This window comes from Vanessa cardui, chromosome 6 (genome assembly GCF_905220365.1).
Source record: "Vanessa cardui chromosome 6, ilVanCard2.1, whole genome shotgun sequence".
Classification (NCBI taxonomy): domain Eukaryota; kingdom Metazoa; phylum Arthropoda; class Insecta; order Lepidoptera; family Nymphalidae; genus Vanessa; species Vanessa cardui.
This window is the reverse complement of record NC_061128.1, coordinates 11701653-11720290: the sequence shown is the minus strand read 5'-3', so window position 1 is coordinate 11720290 and position 18638 is coordinate 11701653. Positions and strand designations below refer to the sequence as shown.

Genomic DNA, 18638 nt, shown 5'->3' with positions numbered 1-18638 from the left:
TTGGAACCTAGATAACGTAAAAGTTACGGTATCTGCAAAATAATAAATTTGATACGAAAAATAAATAAATATTGAAAGTCTCATCGAACATGATCCAATCATACTGACAAATAGTGTTAAGAAGAAATAAAAATCTATACATATAATAAAATTGGAGTGTCTGTTTGTATTATTAAAATAGCCCTTTTTTACTCCATGCATAATTATGAATGTAGACACGGTACATACACCACAATATATTTTATTACAATCTTTGTCTGTCTGTCTGCCTGCCTGTCTGTCTTTTTATTCCGGCTAATCTCTGGAATGGCTGGACCGATTTTGACGGGACTTTCACTGGTAGATATATAATGAGTAACTAAGACTACAATAATTTACTTTTTTTTATTAAATCCAAACGCCTACAAGATCGCGGGCACAGCTAATATATAATAATGTTAATAATATAAAATATAACTCTTAAATTTTATCTCATCATTGCTTCACGTAATAAATGTGATATCAATTAACATAAAACATTGTATTTCTGGTGCGATAAAAGTAATATAAAATTTAACACGTACATAATTTTATTAAATATTCTCGAAATAAAATTCCGCTTTAATAATGTTCATTTTATAAAAAACTCGTACTGATGACGAACGAATACGCCTCGATAAAAGCCGACGCAGTTCATTTATCACGGGACGTCATGACGTCACTTCGGACGTCAGGTCGCCGTCGCGTTGACGTCAACTACGCAACTAATTGATAATAAGGGGTCAACGAACTTTAAAACTGCTCCAACAAATGATATTGATTAAAATGGTATATAAATCAGTGTTCGTTTTACCCTGATTAAGATTCAAGGATTAGAATAGTGTAGAGAGCTTAATGAAATTGTCATTTGGTTAGTCTCTCTTAAATCCAGACTGTTTCTATTCCCAATTCCAATGACGAAATTAAAACTACTTTTATTGTACTACTGTTTCTGGGACCATGAGCTTTGTGTTCCTGAACTACCTACTATCTAAATAAGTGAGGTCCCATTTAATTACACTAATTGTGCTCGTGTTATGTAGTGTAGTATATTTTTGTTTTATATAAAGGTTCTAAATTTCTAAATGTAGAAAATTTTAAATTAAAAAAGATAACCAAATATTTAAAATATTTCCATACTCGTTTTACATGCGATCACTATTTCTGATCTATCCACTGAACTATTTTGACGTTATAGAAAATAACAGCAATTAGTACACCAATTTTAATGATTGGAATTAGAATTGTAGTACTAATTGCTGTTATTTTGAAAACCAACCAATGTTTAATAAAAGTTCGTTTAATTTCGTACGTATCCTGTATTATATATTTTTATTTTTAACAATGTAGCGTAATATTTATAGGAAATTGTTGTATCAATCGTTACTATTAAAATATTATTTGAATATCGAATACACATTTCTCTAAATTAAAAATGAACATAATAGTTCCAAATTTAAAAATACATATTGTTCTTCATAAATATTGCTAGTATTATTATTTTAGTGGAAGTCTTGAAAATCCTAAAATATAAACTTACGTCTCGTCCGTTCAGTAACCAAGTGAGGTTGGCAGGCGGGTCGGCTGGAGGTGAAGTGCATTGTGCACGAAGCGAGTCCCCAGATGCATACCATCCCTTCTCCGCTTTGATTGAAGGCTTTTCAGGCGGCAATTCTGAAAGAAATAATCATCTATTTATTTCGAATCTTAAAATAGTATTTTAAAGTATTATAGACAAATTTTATATCATATATCTAAGAGAACGATTAACTCGAAATACGATATAAGTGTTTATAGCGGATATTTAATAAACGTTGGAAAAACTAAACTCTTGCTAGTTTATATAGAATAACAAAATAAATACCTACACTCCTAGTGTGTGAGATATATCAGTGTTACGTCATAACTTTTTTTGTAATATTGATTTGAATCAATCATAATCCATTGCTGATAGAAAAAAGTGATTAAGTTCTTATTTAACATTTTACAAACACTACAAAACGCGCAAGCTCAAACTAAATCGGCAAACATACGTGCCGTTAGAAAGGTCAAAGTATTTACCTCGAAGTACCCGCATGTGTGAAGATTTGTTATAATCCCCTCAAGGGATCTGAAGGTGTAGACTGTGGGTAATTATGGAAATTGTCAGTACTTTATCAAAGTACTGTCGAATTAAGTTCTTACAAGACCCTGGGGTTAACCTAGCGAGCTTTGTAATCAGGTTACATAATTACACTTGACCGTGTCTTTTGACGTAAAAATTGTTTTACGTCATAGTAATTGCTGTAAACCAAATTTCGCGCAAAATCCAAAAAATTTCCACAAAGACCTCTCAGTGATTTCAATAAATCACTTTTATTTTCACAACAACACTAAAAGTGTTTTAGTTCACAAGTATTTTTCATTTAAGCATCAAATTTCCTTTACATCTCCCAACCTACGATTCCCGCCATAAGTCGTGATAATATTTGCCAAAAGTCCTGGCTTGATATGCTCGTTAACTTTGCTTCGGAGCAGTGTATTGACATTTTCAGTTCGTTGAAGCCAACTAAGGCTGCTTTATTTTTTTAGATAAATCTGGCGCGAAATCGTTCTTTTGATTCAGTTTCGCCTTCGCTTCAAAGATTTAATTGGAGCGGAAACGATTTGTATGAAGGCTTTCATCGTCTATGACGATAATAAAAGAATTAAATCTTTTAAAAAACCGAGAAGAATTAAAAACAAAATTACAGAAGACGCCTCTCTTGAAATTAATTGTACACGATGTTAAGAAATATAACATTGTTTAACAACGTAAATATAAAAATTGTATAATGTCATATCTTAATATAAGTTTCTATATTCACTTTGACATTATAAAATCTACCAGATTTTCTCCTTGTCTTTTTCCAGAGCTCATAAGTAAATAATAATATATAGAAAACGAAACATTCGAGCACTCGTTATTGTATTTCATCTCGATTCAACAAGCGGATTTGTGTAAGAGAAAACATTCCAAATAAAGTGGGTATTACTGGCAACCTTACGCAAAACACGCAAGGCTTACAGCGAATACTTACATTTATACAAAAGAAAATGTTGAGAAAATCTTGGAATACAAATAAATACCTATAAGGTAAAACGTAAAAGCACATAACGTGACTTTAGAATATAAAATTTTATGAGATTGTTATATGTTATACGTTCTGATCATTATTGAATTAGCTCCGTTTTTTTTGGATGTAGAATTTAAATTTGCTTCAAAATACACGTTAAAAAATATCTCGTCATATATATATACACTACTTCTTGAGGTTGTATTTTATTCTACTTAAGATATTGAAAATGAATGTGTTTCAATTATGACGTAATAAGAAGCTCGATATCGAATTCAATATTTCAAATACTGTTAAATACCTGAAATTCAAATCAAAGTTTCAACCAATCCAAGTGTAATTCGGAAACGCAAAGGGGATTTGTGCAATGGACCGTTCTAAAACTAAGATTTAGAATCTAGTCTCTGGCACAAAACCAGAACAACATTTCGAACGTTGAGAGTGATTTTACTTGAAATATATCTATCGTAGTTTCAACGTGTTTGCATAGCGTAAGTCCTATTAATATTAGTCTTAATATTTCTGGAATTTAATTCGAATTGTTATATGTGTGAGTGACGGTTACAAGATCTTAGTGTGCGTGAGATTAATCGTCAAGATAAAAAAAAATCTTTTATAGAAATACTTAAATAATTTTTATATATATATTTTTTTAATTAAATTACTTTTTTGTTCCATTTGAATGTCGAAACGCTTGGCCCTTGAAGTAGTGGTGCAAAAAGCTTCATCAAAAGTATAAGACCGAGCCTGATTGCCTCCACTGGTGACATGGAGGGCTGGTTCGTTTTTTGCCCAGAGGATCGGAATTGCGATTCAACGGGAAAGTGCTGCTAGCATTCTTGCCATCATTCCACGCGGTCAAGATTTAGACAGTAACTAATTTTAGTTCATATTTGTATATATTTAAGCATTTAATGTCATTAATTGTTATGTTAATAAAGCTATGTTTTTATAGAAATTAACTAATACTAGGCGGAGAGGAATGTCTTCGAAAGTATAAATATCCAAATAAAATCATTTCAAGTCCTTTTTTGTTATGAAGCGGATTTATACACTGATCTCTTTCTATTTTTATTGATTTCACATACGATAAAAGAAGACAGAGATAAGTTTTGTCAATTCTTAACACTTCAGATAATAGACAGTGATTAGTCAATTGGCCATTGATGTGACCGCAAATAGACTACCTAATGATAGCTAGTCGCCACCACCCACAGACACAGGAACACACTTTAAGTTATATTAACTATTCCTTTCATCATCAATGCCCTTAAAAGTGAATTCACACAGAATAGAATAGAATATCTGATGTGCGGTGGACCTACCGTATCCCATATGAATGAGATTCTTGATATTGATGTATACTATAATTATGAACTCACAGTGGAAATTAGCTCACCACATTAAAAGTATAATATAAACTTTACGAATATCATAATATTAAACTCGCTATTTCTCTGTCAAAAATGGTTAGCGCACGCCGTACACAAACAAAACATTATTTAATTCAATTCACTTGCTTTTTACCAGATTTAAGTTCCACACTGCATAGCATTATTAAAAACAGGGTCGTATTCGACGCTCAGTAGGCACGCGGTGTTTATTTGTATGTCTCATATTTGGAATATAAAGGTGTAAGAGCAATGACGTCACAGGTGGCTCGGCGAAAAGGCGACCGCCGACTTTGTAATTTAAATTCGGTCCTGGTAACGGCATACCACTGAGGTATCCACGGAAATTTAAATGTGGAATATTAGATTGTGAAAATATACCGCCTTAATATTCCGAGTTGATAAAAGCGGTGAATTTTAAAAGATTTTTTTTTTTTTTTTCGAATCGTTCTTTCTATCCGGATTCCTGCTCATTTACATGTCGAAATGTTCATGCTAATTTCACTATATGTGATACTACTAATGTTAAACTTAATTTGATAGCTTCGATATATTCATAGACGATTCTTTTTTTTTCTAGGCTGTCCAATTATTATCTCTCCTTGTTAATTTTTTGTAAAAAGTTCGTATACTTTTTAAAATATAATTCCATATTTCATTTTTTTTTTCAATAGGTTTCTCCGAAAAGGTTTTACCTAAGTAGACATTTATTTCTCATTTGTATGTACGAAAAAAGGGATTCACGACAATCACGTGCCACGTAAAAAGCAAAGGATTTTCGGCTGTATTTTTTGGGATCAATCCCTGGGATTCCAACACGATCTTCATCAGATAAACTCTTGAATGATCCTCAATTATTTATAAGCAATTGTATAGTTTTGATTCTATATTCCAGCGTAATGACATTTTAATATAATCGTTTATAGCTTATACTAAATACCAGTGAGGAAATATTTCAATAAATACATAAAATTTCTTTTGGTTTTTTATAAGGATTTATAATGTCCAAATTGCTAGGATAAAGAAGATTCTTGGCGGTAGGGCTTTGTGCAAGCCCATCTGGGTAGATACAGTACTCAGTAATGTTATGTTCCAGCTTGAAAGGTGAGTAAGCCAGTTTAATTACAGGCGCAAGGGACATGACATCTCAGTTTGGTGGCGCATATGGCATTGACACTGTGAGAAAAGGGGAAATACACACGATCACTCTCTTTCCCCCTATGGAGAGCTCCGCTGAGCTACGCTCTGTGCCTCAAGCGGGGTTAGCTGTGGATGCACTAGTTAAAATGATTATGACATTTAATTTAAGTGCCAAAAACGGGTATCACAACAGGTTTAGTGGGTTAAACTCCATCTATTGCAGTCTTACCCTAAGCCATAACTTGATTCCCAGTTTGAATTGGTTTGAGCTTATCAACTTATTGCTTTGTGTTATTTCTTCATCGAATTGCTATAAGTAGTATTAGTAGTATTAGGTAGTAAAGTATTAATAGTGTTTACATAAAAATACACATTCCTTGAATATCAAGGTCAATATTAGAGTTAAAGGTTGCGTTAAAAATTTGTTTGTTATGCCAAGCCAATGAAAGCCAAATCCTAGATCAAGTAAGGGAAGTCATATAAATAAACTGTATTTGTATATGTAATAAATAAGACTATTAACAGCTTTTTTGGATAGTATTTTTATAAGATAAATTAAATTTAAGGACACACAACTTTGGAGTGTGAATCCTTAGCCAGCAAGAAGCTCAGTAATTACTCTTTTTCATTATAATTAAAATAGATTTTATAAAAGAACTCTTTTATAAGATTCTTTATACTTTTGAATTTTCATTTTACAGAATTTAATTAGACTTACAGGTGATGGTACCTGATCATTAAGGTGTAATAATATAGGACTAAACTAAAAGAATATTTTGGTGTACATACTAGCTCCTATCTCGTCAACACTAATTGCACGTATAACCCTGTTGAATTAGATAGTCCTTAAATAGGTTACATTGCCCAGTTATAACTTATACCAAACATTTAAAATGGTAGTATAACCTTTCGCTGGAAATATTTTGTTATAGCTAATATCTTTGCTGCTTTTGATCTTCAACTACTTATACCAAAGTTAGATTACAATACAAATTACGTGCCTAATCATGAGATACGATAACAATCTTAAGAAGCTTACTCAAATATCAAGTACATCCAAGTGAGATTTCTCAAGATATTTGATCGCAAGAAACGTTAGATTCTAACAAAACGATCTTCAAATCGAGCAACAAATTCTGAATATATATTCAGAAATAGTGAATTGGGAAACATCTCGATGTTTGATACACCCACGACTAGTCTTTGATACCTTTGTCTAAGATATTTATTAAGAATGAAGTATACTATTGAAGTATACTGTATAAGGTACACATTATTTTTATTCATTATTGTTTATAATACATCTCGTGCTCGGCGTTGAAGGAAAACATTGTGAGGAAACCTGCATATGTCTAATTTCATTGAAATGCTGCCACATCTATAATCCACCATACCGTGTTAGAACAGCGTGGGGGAATATGTTCCAAACCATCTCCTCAAAGAAAGAGGAGATCTTAGCCGAAAATTTACAGACTGTTATTATTGTTGTTATACTATTAAGTGGCTTGTTACACAAAATAAGAATATATACATTATTAAAACATTTATGTTCATACACCACAGCACACGACGTATAAATTTCATTTGTTGTTGTTTGCTATGTATGCCGGAATTGTTAAGTGTTGCTTCATTTCCTTAGCATAAACATATTTTTATATTTTAATCCAGCGGGAGTTTTATATTAATTTAAATCCTCAAACATGATTTAAAAATGTTTATAATAAATACTATATTGATATTCCCGTCTTACTTGGGACTATAAATAAAAAGAGTGCAGTAAAGATTATTATGACAAGTTTTAATTCAAAATTGTTCACGTGTGCGTCAGTCACCAATTATCAACAAACAAACAATGATTCATTGTACTCTTGTGACATGTTCGAAGGGTGAGAGAGGATTGCATTATGGGTGCAAGGGAAACAACAGCTCGAAGTGGCCAGCGGCGATATAGGGAATTGAATATACCCTTAACAATGCAATTAGTCAGAACACCAGGGGGTCTATTAACTCGTCGAGTTTTATTTTAAACATAAGGACAAAAGTTAATTTATTAAAAAAATATTGAGATTTATTTTCAGAGATTTTTTTTAGCATATAACTTTATTGTATTAAATAATAAGTTTCTTCTCGATGATAACTTTACTTTTAGTACAATTCAGTAAAATAACGATTCAAAAGTACTTTTAAAAAGTATTTGAGTAAAAATATTTTATTATTTATGTTCTATTCATTTACATTATCCGTGCTGCTTTGATATATGAATAGGCGGGATATTAATGCTGACTTTTATTAAAGTATCATATTTTCGATAATTTAACATGACTAACTTGTGAGTGATATTTTTATCAGAATAAAAGATTGTTACCTTTCAAAACATAAAACATATTATATATGTGTCCAGACTGTTCGATTACTATGTCAATCCAACATTAGAACAAATATTTACATAATTTATTTATATATATTAGTGGGTATTATATTATATTGAGTCCTTCGTTCGTAATATTTTACTCACATTATTGCCAGTGAATCCTCATTTCTGATCGGTATAAACGGGGTTTAAAAATTCAATTAATTTACCAGTTTCAATAATATTCGAAGCGACATTAAGCCCCGCCCATAAACTGCTCAAAGCCCTCGCTCTATTCCATCCATTTCGGAATGCGAAAGTTTCCCACAAATGTGTTTTTCTTGCTACCTCCAACTTTGATATTTCACCTACTTTACATTCAAGGAAGGCGGCTGTAAAACGTCCGTCGGATGCCAAGTTAAGCCAATATTACAGAATCGCCGATCGGTTATAAGACGGGTTATGGTCGCATCCGAATTATTTGATACGGATTTACGAGGATCGCTTTATTGATTAAGAGTTAGTATAAAATCAACGTGCAAGTTGAATATAAATTATTGTATGTGATATGACGTCAGACAGGGAAATATCGAAGACATGCTGCGCAGACCACAAATAAAATTGGGATAAAGTACAAATTGCAATTATAAAGTTGTTATCGATTATAGTTTTAATTTCTTTTCTTATTTTAAATTAAGGCTATAAAATATTTATCACATTTATTAATCAGAAAAAAACTATAAAAACTCTTTGATTGAACTTTTTGATTCGATTATTTATTTTTTAATTAAAATTTGGAATGTCTATTTTATTAGTAACATTACGTAAAGTTGTCTCTTGTTGCATCTAGATAAAGATTTGGAGCATGAATAATATATACGTGATTATAGACGTGTGTTCTATAATAGGATGTATAGTATCAAAATCTAATCCCAGAACTCGAAACATTTTAATAAAGTAAATTAAGTTAGCGTTTTTATCGAATATAATTCTACAACAGAGGTTCTACAATATTCATGAGGGCTCTAGCACGGCTTCACCACGTTGACGACAGCATAATTAAAAAAAATATTTAAAAAAAATCCATTGGTATTCTCAGTTCAAAATTCAAAATATATCTATTCAATTGTTTTCTTTATATCATAATTCCTTTAACACGTACCATAAACTAAATGTGTTAAAAAAGATAAACTATTAGACCACACTATTATTGCTGCACAATAAATCAAGGAAGGAACATTAAAAACAGGAACAAACATTTTATTCAAAAGGAATATTTAAAAATGGAACGTATTGCACGATCGTGGCTCAAAACACGCCATAACTCCACTTCATCGCGTCTTCATTAGCAATATTTTTGCCACAAAACACTTAAAGGCGCCGATATAGAGTGTTAATAGCTTTTAAACATCATAGCATTATTTTCGTGGTCGCTGTAGCGTTAAGCGTGCTCACGTTATTGCTACTATAACTCTTTTTACTTTAAATCGCTAAGCCAAAAGACGGTAATATATTTCACACTATGTTATAAGCATTCGTTCTCGTTATAAATGTTTAAGATTTCGTAACCTCTTGTAATTGTTATATAGCTCTTTCGTTTTAAAATTTTCTTATAATATTTTCTGGTTTATTAAATCTTTGTTCATTTTCATTGAATATTTAGATTGGTTGACTTATGTTTATGACTCCCAAATATAATGTTTAGTTTATTGAAATGGTCCCTCGGAGGAAGAGTTTTGGGACAGCCTGCCTGGGTAGGTAATATCTACTCGTCATATACATATTCTACCGCCAAGTAGCAATACTTAATATGTGTTCCAGACTGAGTGAGCCAGTGTAACTTGTACAGTGTAACAGTGTAACCAAGGGATATATCATCTATGCTCCTAAGGTTAATAGAAGTGATATAAGAATGGTTAATATTTATGACAGCACTAATGTCTATGCAGGTGGTAACCACTTACCATCAGTTGGTCCTTCACTCGTCCGCATCCCTATATCATTATAAATACTCGTTTATTTTAAATTTATTATATTTTAAAGCGCATAAACTATTTTAAGCGATTTGATTTAACGAAAAGCAAACGGTATATTTTTCAATTGTCAATAGCAAACTCTTGATAAGTCACTCAAGGTGTGCATATCAAACGCGAGCTCGGGCGCTTAGGCATATTTCATTTAAGCGTAATATATCGAAGCGATAGCGGAGCGTTTCGCTTAAGCGATTTCAGATCGTTTCGCTTAAGCGGTCGCAATAATCGATATTCGCTTCATTTTTATTGCGACTTCGCTGGCGAGCCGTGACGATTGAGATCGGGCGCCGCGGTGCATTTTTGAGGCAATCCGGGTTCAAAAAATTTATGTTGCGCTCGAAACTATGAATTATTTGAAAGGGTTTAACGAAGTGTCACTGGAAAGCACTAAAATTTGCTCTGAGTGAGTCTTGATCGTTTCAAGAGAAATATATATAAATGTTTTAACTCAATGACTTCTCAAAACAGTATTAATTAATGCGACTAAAGTGTCATTACCATTTTTCTATTCAAATTATACTAAAATATGTATTAATGAATAATTGAAATCATTTTTCAGCAAGAGGTCAAAAACTTGCTTTAAGGATCGGACACATATGCGCGACTAAGTGGCGTTATTTGTCAAGCTACCGTTGAACCTTTCCGTCTGGGTGATTTAGAAATTGTAATTTAATTATATCTCGTTTATTTGCACGTGACCGTAGATACCGAATTGCATCCGTTTTTACATTGACGTGACGTGTTCGTTCGTCACACAAACGTCATTAAAATGTTTCGTGCGTTTTTAATATATGACGTCATTTAATTTTATTAATTCCAAATTTAAAACATATGATAATGTCACCAATATATCGGTACCTATTATCAAGTTGAGGATAATGTTTGTAACTCATTTCAACGAACTGTTCCCGTAGTAATTATAAATAAACTCACATGAAATTCTTCCACGTTTCTTCAGGATAAGACACATGACAGGTTTCTCGATATTTCTTGAATATATTAACAGAGCGTGAAGTGATTTATAAAACACAAATTAAAAAGCGACGCTTGCCTAGTTTACGTTCAAAAATCTTCGACAAATCGTGTGCTACCGACGAGATTATCTAAGGATATTTAAATTGAAATACTTCAAAGCTGAGGCAGAAGTACTAGCAACATTTCCGTTTAAATATTTCCAATATGTAAACATAATTATCATTAAAGAAAAAAAAGTATAAAAAAAGTGATTTCTTTGGAATAAGTTTACAAATGCAAGTATGGTCAAAATTATCAGATCTTTTGTTTGTTTCGAATTTCCAAGTGAAAATCGGATCTCTTCCTCTGTTTGGTTTCAGTATGAGGATGTATGGCTACATTTGAAGTAAAGATTAAGTGAATTGCCTGGGTTGGCTAACTTATAGCTGTTTTCTGGAGCAACGCGGTTGTTACACGATCGCTTGTTTTACGACGCTTCGATGTATCCACAGATAAACTACAGTTCAGCAGATTGATGGATGCCTGAAGTGGCTAGTTAAACTTTATTAGAACTTTAATAAAAAAAGTTAAAACACGTTTGGATAGTTTTGAATATGATAGTGATAGATGTATCTTGAGTACTTGGTGTATTTATTTAAATAATAAATATGTATATAAGTCAATTAGTTCGGTGGTATCCTTACATCAAAAGGAGGGGAGGATTAAGCTTAGTAATTGAATATTTACAGTAAATTCACTTTACTAAGTATTAACGTATATAGCTCGTTTATTAAATAAGTACATAATAATATTCATTTAGTCTGATAAATAAATAACATTGCTAATGATTGAACACTATCGTTCAAATTCGTCCTCTTTGTTTTCTAAACTTTATAAAGTAAAGGTTACCTTTAAATTTGAATGTCCTATAGATCATAGTTTAGGCTGCATATACACTTTATTTTTTATATATATTACTAAAGTACACCGCGATTTTAAAGTTTAAACTCGCGATGTGGTTTGACTATTGATCTATAATCTATAGATCAAAAGTCAAAGTAATTTATCAAAAATAATCTAACCCCGGTCTTTGTGCATAACCATTTATAACTAACTCAGGAGATGCATAGACAAGCAATCAATAAAAAACTGCTTACCCTGACTCCTATTCTTACACTGATGATATATTCTACTGAGAAACAAATTCTGTTCTCTGTCTGGTTTGAACAACATCATAAGGATTAATTTTGGGGATAATTTACCAGTGTTTTTTATTTTTGGTCGGTGGGGCTCGATATTTCGACATTATCTACGAAATAGTCTTGTGAACAAGACATATTAGTAGTAAAAATAACAATGTTAATTTAAAATCTCATAACATAATAGTTCTTAAGGTTGATGATGCAGTGGTTATACAAGAAATGATTAATTATTACAGTATCAATATCTTAAGGGAATGGTGATCATCGGGTAGTCCATTTGTCTTGTAAGCAATTCTAAGATTTACCTTCTAACTGCAATTAAAACAAAATTTCAATATAAGCCAGTATTAATATGTCGCTCTAAATGTAAACCAGCGTGTAAAACTTTTACCACAAACATACAACGTTCTACAAATAAACACAGAAGCTATGAACATTAAAAACTAAAACAAGAAAAAAAACCGAAACAGCCCGTAAATAAAGTGTGCAAAAATAACAAACAAAGTGTTTCAATGATAATTCAATATAAGCACTCTGGATCAGGTCGAAACGTAGTTTTTGCGCGAAAATTTGCATTCATTTGATATGCGTTTTTAATGCACCTCCACTGTCTACTTTGTTACGGAATTTGCAAGTCAAACACCTAATATCGTTTGCTCAAATGTGAATTTCTTCACACATATATCAGTGCCCCGAATTTAAATACATAATTGCCAGAGCGCGGTTACCAATGTTTTGATGTCAGTTCGCCTTTGATAACACCGGTTATGTAGCTTTTTGGTGTAATAAACTATTCTTTATGCGAAAAAGACATGAATATTTGATTTACGGTCGTCCCCCTGACTAAAATGTTTGTCCTAGCGTATTTTTGCTTCGGATATTGTATTTTATAATTTTACTTATGACTTTGTGTAATGTAATGTTTCGTTTTATTCTTTTATTACAATTTGTTTTGTGTTTTTAACAATATACCATAAACTCATTGAAAAAAAAAAATGCAGCAATATCTGCTGTTGGACAAATACCTCGCTATCAATTTTAAGATGGTTGGTATTTCTTTATTCAAAAGAAAAAAAAATTATACTTTTGTTAGAGGAGGCTTTTACAAGCACTTTTAAATAGTCATTTATTATTATTAAGTGACGCAACCACAATAAGCTTGCGAACTTGCATCTAACAACATCCCGAGTCCCTCACAAGATAGAATCTACCTTGTATGGTGACAATTCACGTCTTCCGATTCCTGATCAGCGTGTCAGTCGGTTGGACAAGTGACATGTACACTACTTACTACCACGAAAAACTGAAACTTCAGTTCAATTATTTGGACCAAATTCTGATACTTATGCTTAAATAATATAATTGTAAAAACCTTATCCGCGATCATTTACCAAATTATTTTGACAGAGTTGCAACTACCATATAAGATCACCGAGTTTACTAACGCACATTATCTCGATTCAAACTCGACTAACGTAATATAAAAGTGAATAATATTATAATAAATATAATACTTAACGACATATATTCTCGAAGAAAACAATATATCATTGAATTTTCTCAGGACATACTTACGCACGCATTAGCTGACAAAATTGTAGGCTCCATAAAAAAATACCATAACGTGGGGCGAATTATTATAAATCTTCATAGCATTAACATAGAGCAACTTAGGAAACTTTGCTCTTTGTAGGATTCGCGCATAAGTGGGCTGTAACTCATCGGAGCATGTACGTACTTCCTAACTCCTACTAGTTGTTTACGATGTGATCTCGAAATAATTCAAAGTCAATTACGTATTATGAAACTTATGCTCGCTTCGTTAAAACTCGGCCGTGATATTAAATTTTCTCATGATATAAGATTTGTTTTATAAACACCTGGTTATATTAAATTTAATTAAAATTCTGAGATCGCAGAATTACTATCATAAAGGAGGTTGATTTATAAAGTAATTATAGTGAATTCTTTACAATAATCACTGTTGCTATTAATAAAACTTAAAAAAAAAAACGTGGGATTTAAAAAATGAAGTATAGATATGCACAATATTTTGTTAATTATTGGTATAAATTTAATATAACTCCTAGTACTCCATAGTCAATCTTTGATTACCAGTAATCATGTTATAATAAATTAATATTATATAATATAATTTAACAGGTACGTTCTATTTCGTAAATGAATTTGGATGATATTTCACCGAAATATTTTAAAAAGGGTTAGACAAAAACGGTTTCCCCAATTCTCATACTATTAAATAAACTCGTGACTTATAAACGCTAAGCTAATTAAAAATGGCAAAGTAAACGTAATTAGAGAGGGAAAGTTAGATACAGCCTTCAAAAGGCGCTTTTCAAAAATTATACCGTAAATAAAATTTATGAATTTAAGATAGGTAAATGTTAATTAATATTTATAGTGACGATAAGTTCTTTAGCCATAGTAGTGCTATTGGTAATTCAAAGAAGGTAGATATATTTCTTCAATGTAAAGGAATGTTATTATGTAATACTTCGCCTCACTTATCCAATCCATAATCGCACTGTTGTGTGACACAAAAATATGTATTACGATATAGTTTTGTTAGCATATTTATTTTAATATGATCATATTTTATTGCTTTAATGTATTAAATATATTATCACCATAAATAATTCGATTTAAATAGTTGTTACAATTTACGTTGATTGTCAACATCCGGTTTTTTAAAACATTTAATACTAGAAGTAAGCCTAGAAATTATCATTCTTACTTTAAACGTCTAAATTGGAAGGATCGAGCAAAATAATCAATCTTGTATCAGTTTTGATTGTGAACCACTTCAAGAGAAATAAAGTATTGATTGCGGGAGAGTTTTTGTTTTATTGCAACAGTGTTAAATTTAAATATATACAAAATGTATATAATATTATATTTTATGAGTTGATTATCATGTGTTGGAAAAAAACAGCCGTGCAGCTATCCTTGGAATTTAAGGTTGCTTAATAGCAAATTTCGTCAAATTCGGTTCAAAGGTTTAACAGCGAAAGAGCGCCAGATAGACAGTCAGACAGAGTTACTTTCACATTTATAATATTAGTTAATGGAATGAACAATGGTTAATAGTATAGAAATAGAACAATTGATCGTAATATTTAAGTAGTTTGAATCCACTAGTACGAGATTTCATGAATTGTTGTCGCAAACTATTTCTGTGGGGTCACAAGTGAGAAATAACGCCAATGAGCCCTGTGAAAAGGTGACAGAGAAATATGCGAGTCGCGCTGAATCATTTCAGATTATACGCGTCTTTGACTTGCGAAATTACATCGGCTTTTCGTATTTTTCAAATTCTTTGTAACAATCTCGAAATTACGAACGTTGTCAAATTCCTTTGAATAAGTCAGTCAGTCAGTCGGTACCACAAACACCAAAACCCAAGACAACATAAACAAATGAACTTTTTCTAAATCGACCCGGCCGGGAATCGAACCCGGGACCTCGGAGTGGCGTACCCATGAAAACCGATCACGGAGGACGTCGAGCTTATAAAAAAAAATTATGCATATACAGCCAGTATCTATATATACATATATAATTCTAAGGTAAGTGACTGACATAGTGATCTATCAACTTACAGCCCAAACCACTGAATCGGGCTAAAATTTGGCATGCAGGTAGATTATATTTTATTCAATTATATCAAGAGCCCACGAAAGTTGAACCACAAATTTCGACTAAAAAGAGGTCTAAAATTAACGTGATATTTTATATTAGCCTGTTAAAATGTTTGTAACCAATTTCCATGCAAGCAGAGCCGTGGGTAACAGATACTTATATAATATGATACTAAAATTTTTCACGGTCAGATATAAACAAATTGGAGAAATCACAGTTAAAATATTTCTATGACATTTAAATCCGAAAAGTACACGTGAAAGATAAAAAAATCAATGAAAATACAAATTTCTCGCTGTTTTTACAATGGACTCTCAACAAAACGTCTAATAGAATAACCGAGTGCGCTCGACATTGGCCAATGCACGAAATATTTTATATTTTACAAACATTTTTGCACAACATTCGTACCGATCAAAAGTCGAGATTTGAACAATATTTTTCTAGCTTTGTCGATCTGACGTTTGATAGATTTTTTCCGCATGTGAAAACGTTTGTTTTTAAATCCTATTCCTTAGGCTAGATTTATGTGAAAATAGATTTTCATTCATTAACAAATATTCAATATTGGTTATCTAATATTGCTTAGATAGGCATGGGTACAAATAGTCTTGATACTTGCTGCTCAAATGTATTTTTTACAAAAAGACATCATAAAATATAATCGATTATATGCAATGTATTTAAATAAAATAGATTACTCAAATATACTTAAGATTTCTGTAAACAGTATAAATCAAAGTAGCTTTTTTACTGTTTCTGTACCTTTACTGACTTCGTAAGTCGCAAGTTGGTAATAGTATGTCGTCTCATAACGTTTTTAAGTGTTTTGAATAAAGCCTATTTATTTTGTTTAAGGGCTAAAATAGTCTGTGTTAATGACATTGTTTGTCGTTTATTTTTATTGCTATCGTTGATCGAAGAGACAGAGAAGACAGAAGCCACTGCGGTCATACGTTGACGAAATTCGGTTTGCATCTGAGCACGTTACAATATAAAACCTCCTTCATGTTTTTTCAACTTTAGCTCAATTAATCTTTTATTATAATATATGTCCAAGAGTATTAGTGAAACAAAAGAATAACCAGAATCACGATACAAGCAATATTTTGAATACTAGCTACCAACCGCTGTTTTCGCTGTGTGTATGGTATCAAAGTAAATAGTAAGATATGTTGAAATGAATTGTTGTTAAATCCTTACAAATATCTATTTCGTTACAAGCTGAATGTCATCTTCAGACGTCCTCAAAGTATATATGATATTTAAGTACGAAATGTAATATAACCAATAAACCGATTATTGCTACTATTGTTTTCTTTTTAATTGGTAATATTTATTCTCTTTTTATGATATAGCTAGAAGAACGCTGTTTGGTAATATAATACATGATGTGGTATCTATAAAAACAGGCTTGCATTTAGTAATATAATTCTTAGTAAAATATAAAATTGTTTTAAAGTAACTCGACGTGAGAGTATGAGCCCTGGCTTCAGAATTTGCCTTATCTCCAATAAGGAAAATTCATTTATATTAATTTGTTTCATAAATAAGATACCCATTAATCCGATTGGATATCCCATCGGAAACATTGTACGGGAACCCAAAGTTACTTTTTACACGTAAATGTTTTTTTTTACAATATTTATGTATTATACTTACTAATCTATTCGAAAATCTACAAATAGTAAAAACGGCGAAAGAAAATTAGCTAGATATATTTTTTTAATAATTGCGTTTCATATTTTTATTTGAAATGACCTGTAGGCAAAATAAACATACATATGTCCAGTAGGGCATTAGCTTTATTCTTTAACACACAGACTTGTTAAATATATTCACTACCGAGTAACTAACTGCTAGTTCTTAGTCCATATATAGTTTCTCTCAGTTTCTGAGAAAAATCAGCCATATTGTGTTTCTCCGTGGCCTGGATAGAATGGACGACATTATTTATAGCATTATGTTTACGGTGAGCACAAACTACCAGATTTGTCTATTGCTGAAGCTGAATTTATATTTAGCTATTAATTTAATTATTACATGAATTTACAAAAATTAAGGGATAATTAAGCAATTTCTTCGTAATCGGAAAGCGATTCTCATCGTTCAAGCAAGTTCCTTCATTTTTAATGGCTTTTGTGGTACTTCACGCGATGTCTCATTTGAGGGTCTTCAGTACGAATTTTCATATGAAAATCGGGAAATATATTAATTTCGCTAACAATTTAGCTTAGATTATGAAGATTATGAGAATTTAATTCGAAGGCAATTCTATATTTTAATAACGATATTCGTTTCATCAAGATGTAGTCAATGCTTATTAATATTGTGAACATAGGAACCTTATATTAAAAAAAATTACACTTGGAAATACAGAGTCAGAATTAGAACACTGAATTTTCGTAGGTTTAATTTGCAAGGTGATGGAAAGTATTGCTTGCAAATATGCTTACAAAGTAAGAAGTAAAGTAATAGCCCGTAAATTTCCCACTGCTGGGATAAGGCCTCCGCTTCCATTAAGGAGAGGGTTTGGAACATATGGAAATTAGACACATGCAGGTTTCCTCACGATGTTTTCCTTCACCGCCGAGCACGAGATGAATTATAAACACAAATTAAGCACATATATATATGGTGGTGCTTGCCTGGGTTTGAACCCGCAATCATCGATTAGTAAGCACGCGTTCTAATCACTGGGCCATCTCAGCTCTCACCTTCCTCACTAGGTAACAACTGTGCAATAAGTCCAAAGACAACTCGAGTTGTCTTAACATCCTTGATACATGTTTTTT

At 31.7% G+C, this 18638-nt stretch overlaps 1 protein-coding gene across 1 annotated transcript in view; it reads right to left on the bottom strand.

Moving 5' to 3' along the window:
• LOC124530178 overlaps nucleotides 1-18638 on the bottom strand; it is a 312427-nt gene that overhangs the window by 56335 nt on the left and 237454 nt on the right. Inside the window, exon 5 of the mRNA XM_047104184.1 lies at nucleotides 1559-1692. Coding sequence (XP_046960140.1) covers nucleotides 1559-1692 — 134 coding nt within the window. The remainder of the gene's footprint in view (nucleotides 1-1558; nucleotides 1693-18638) is intronic.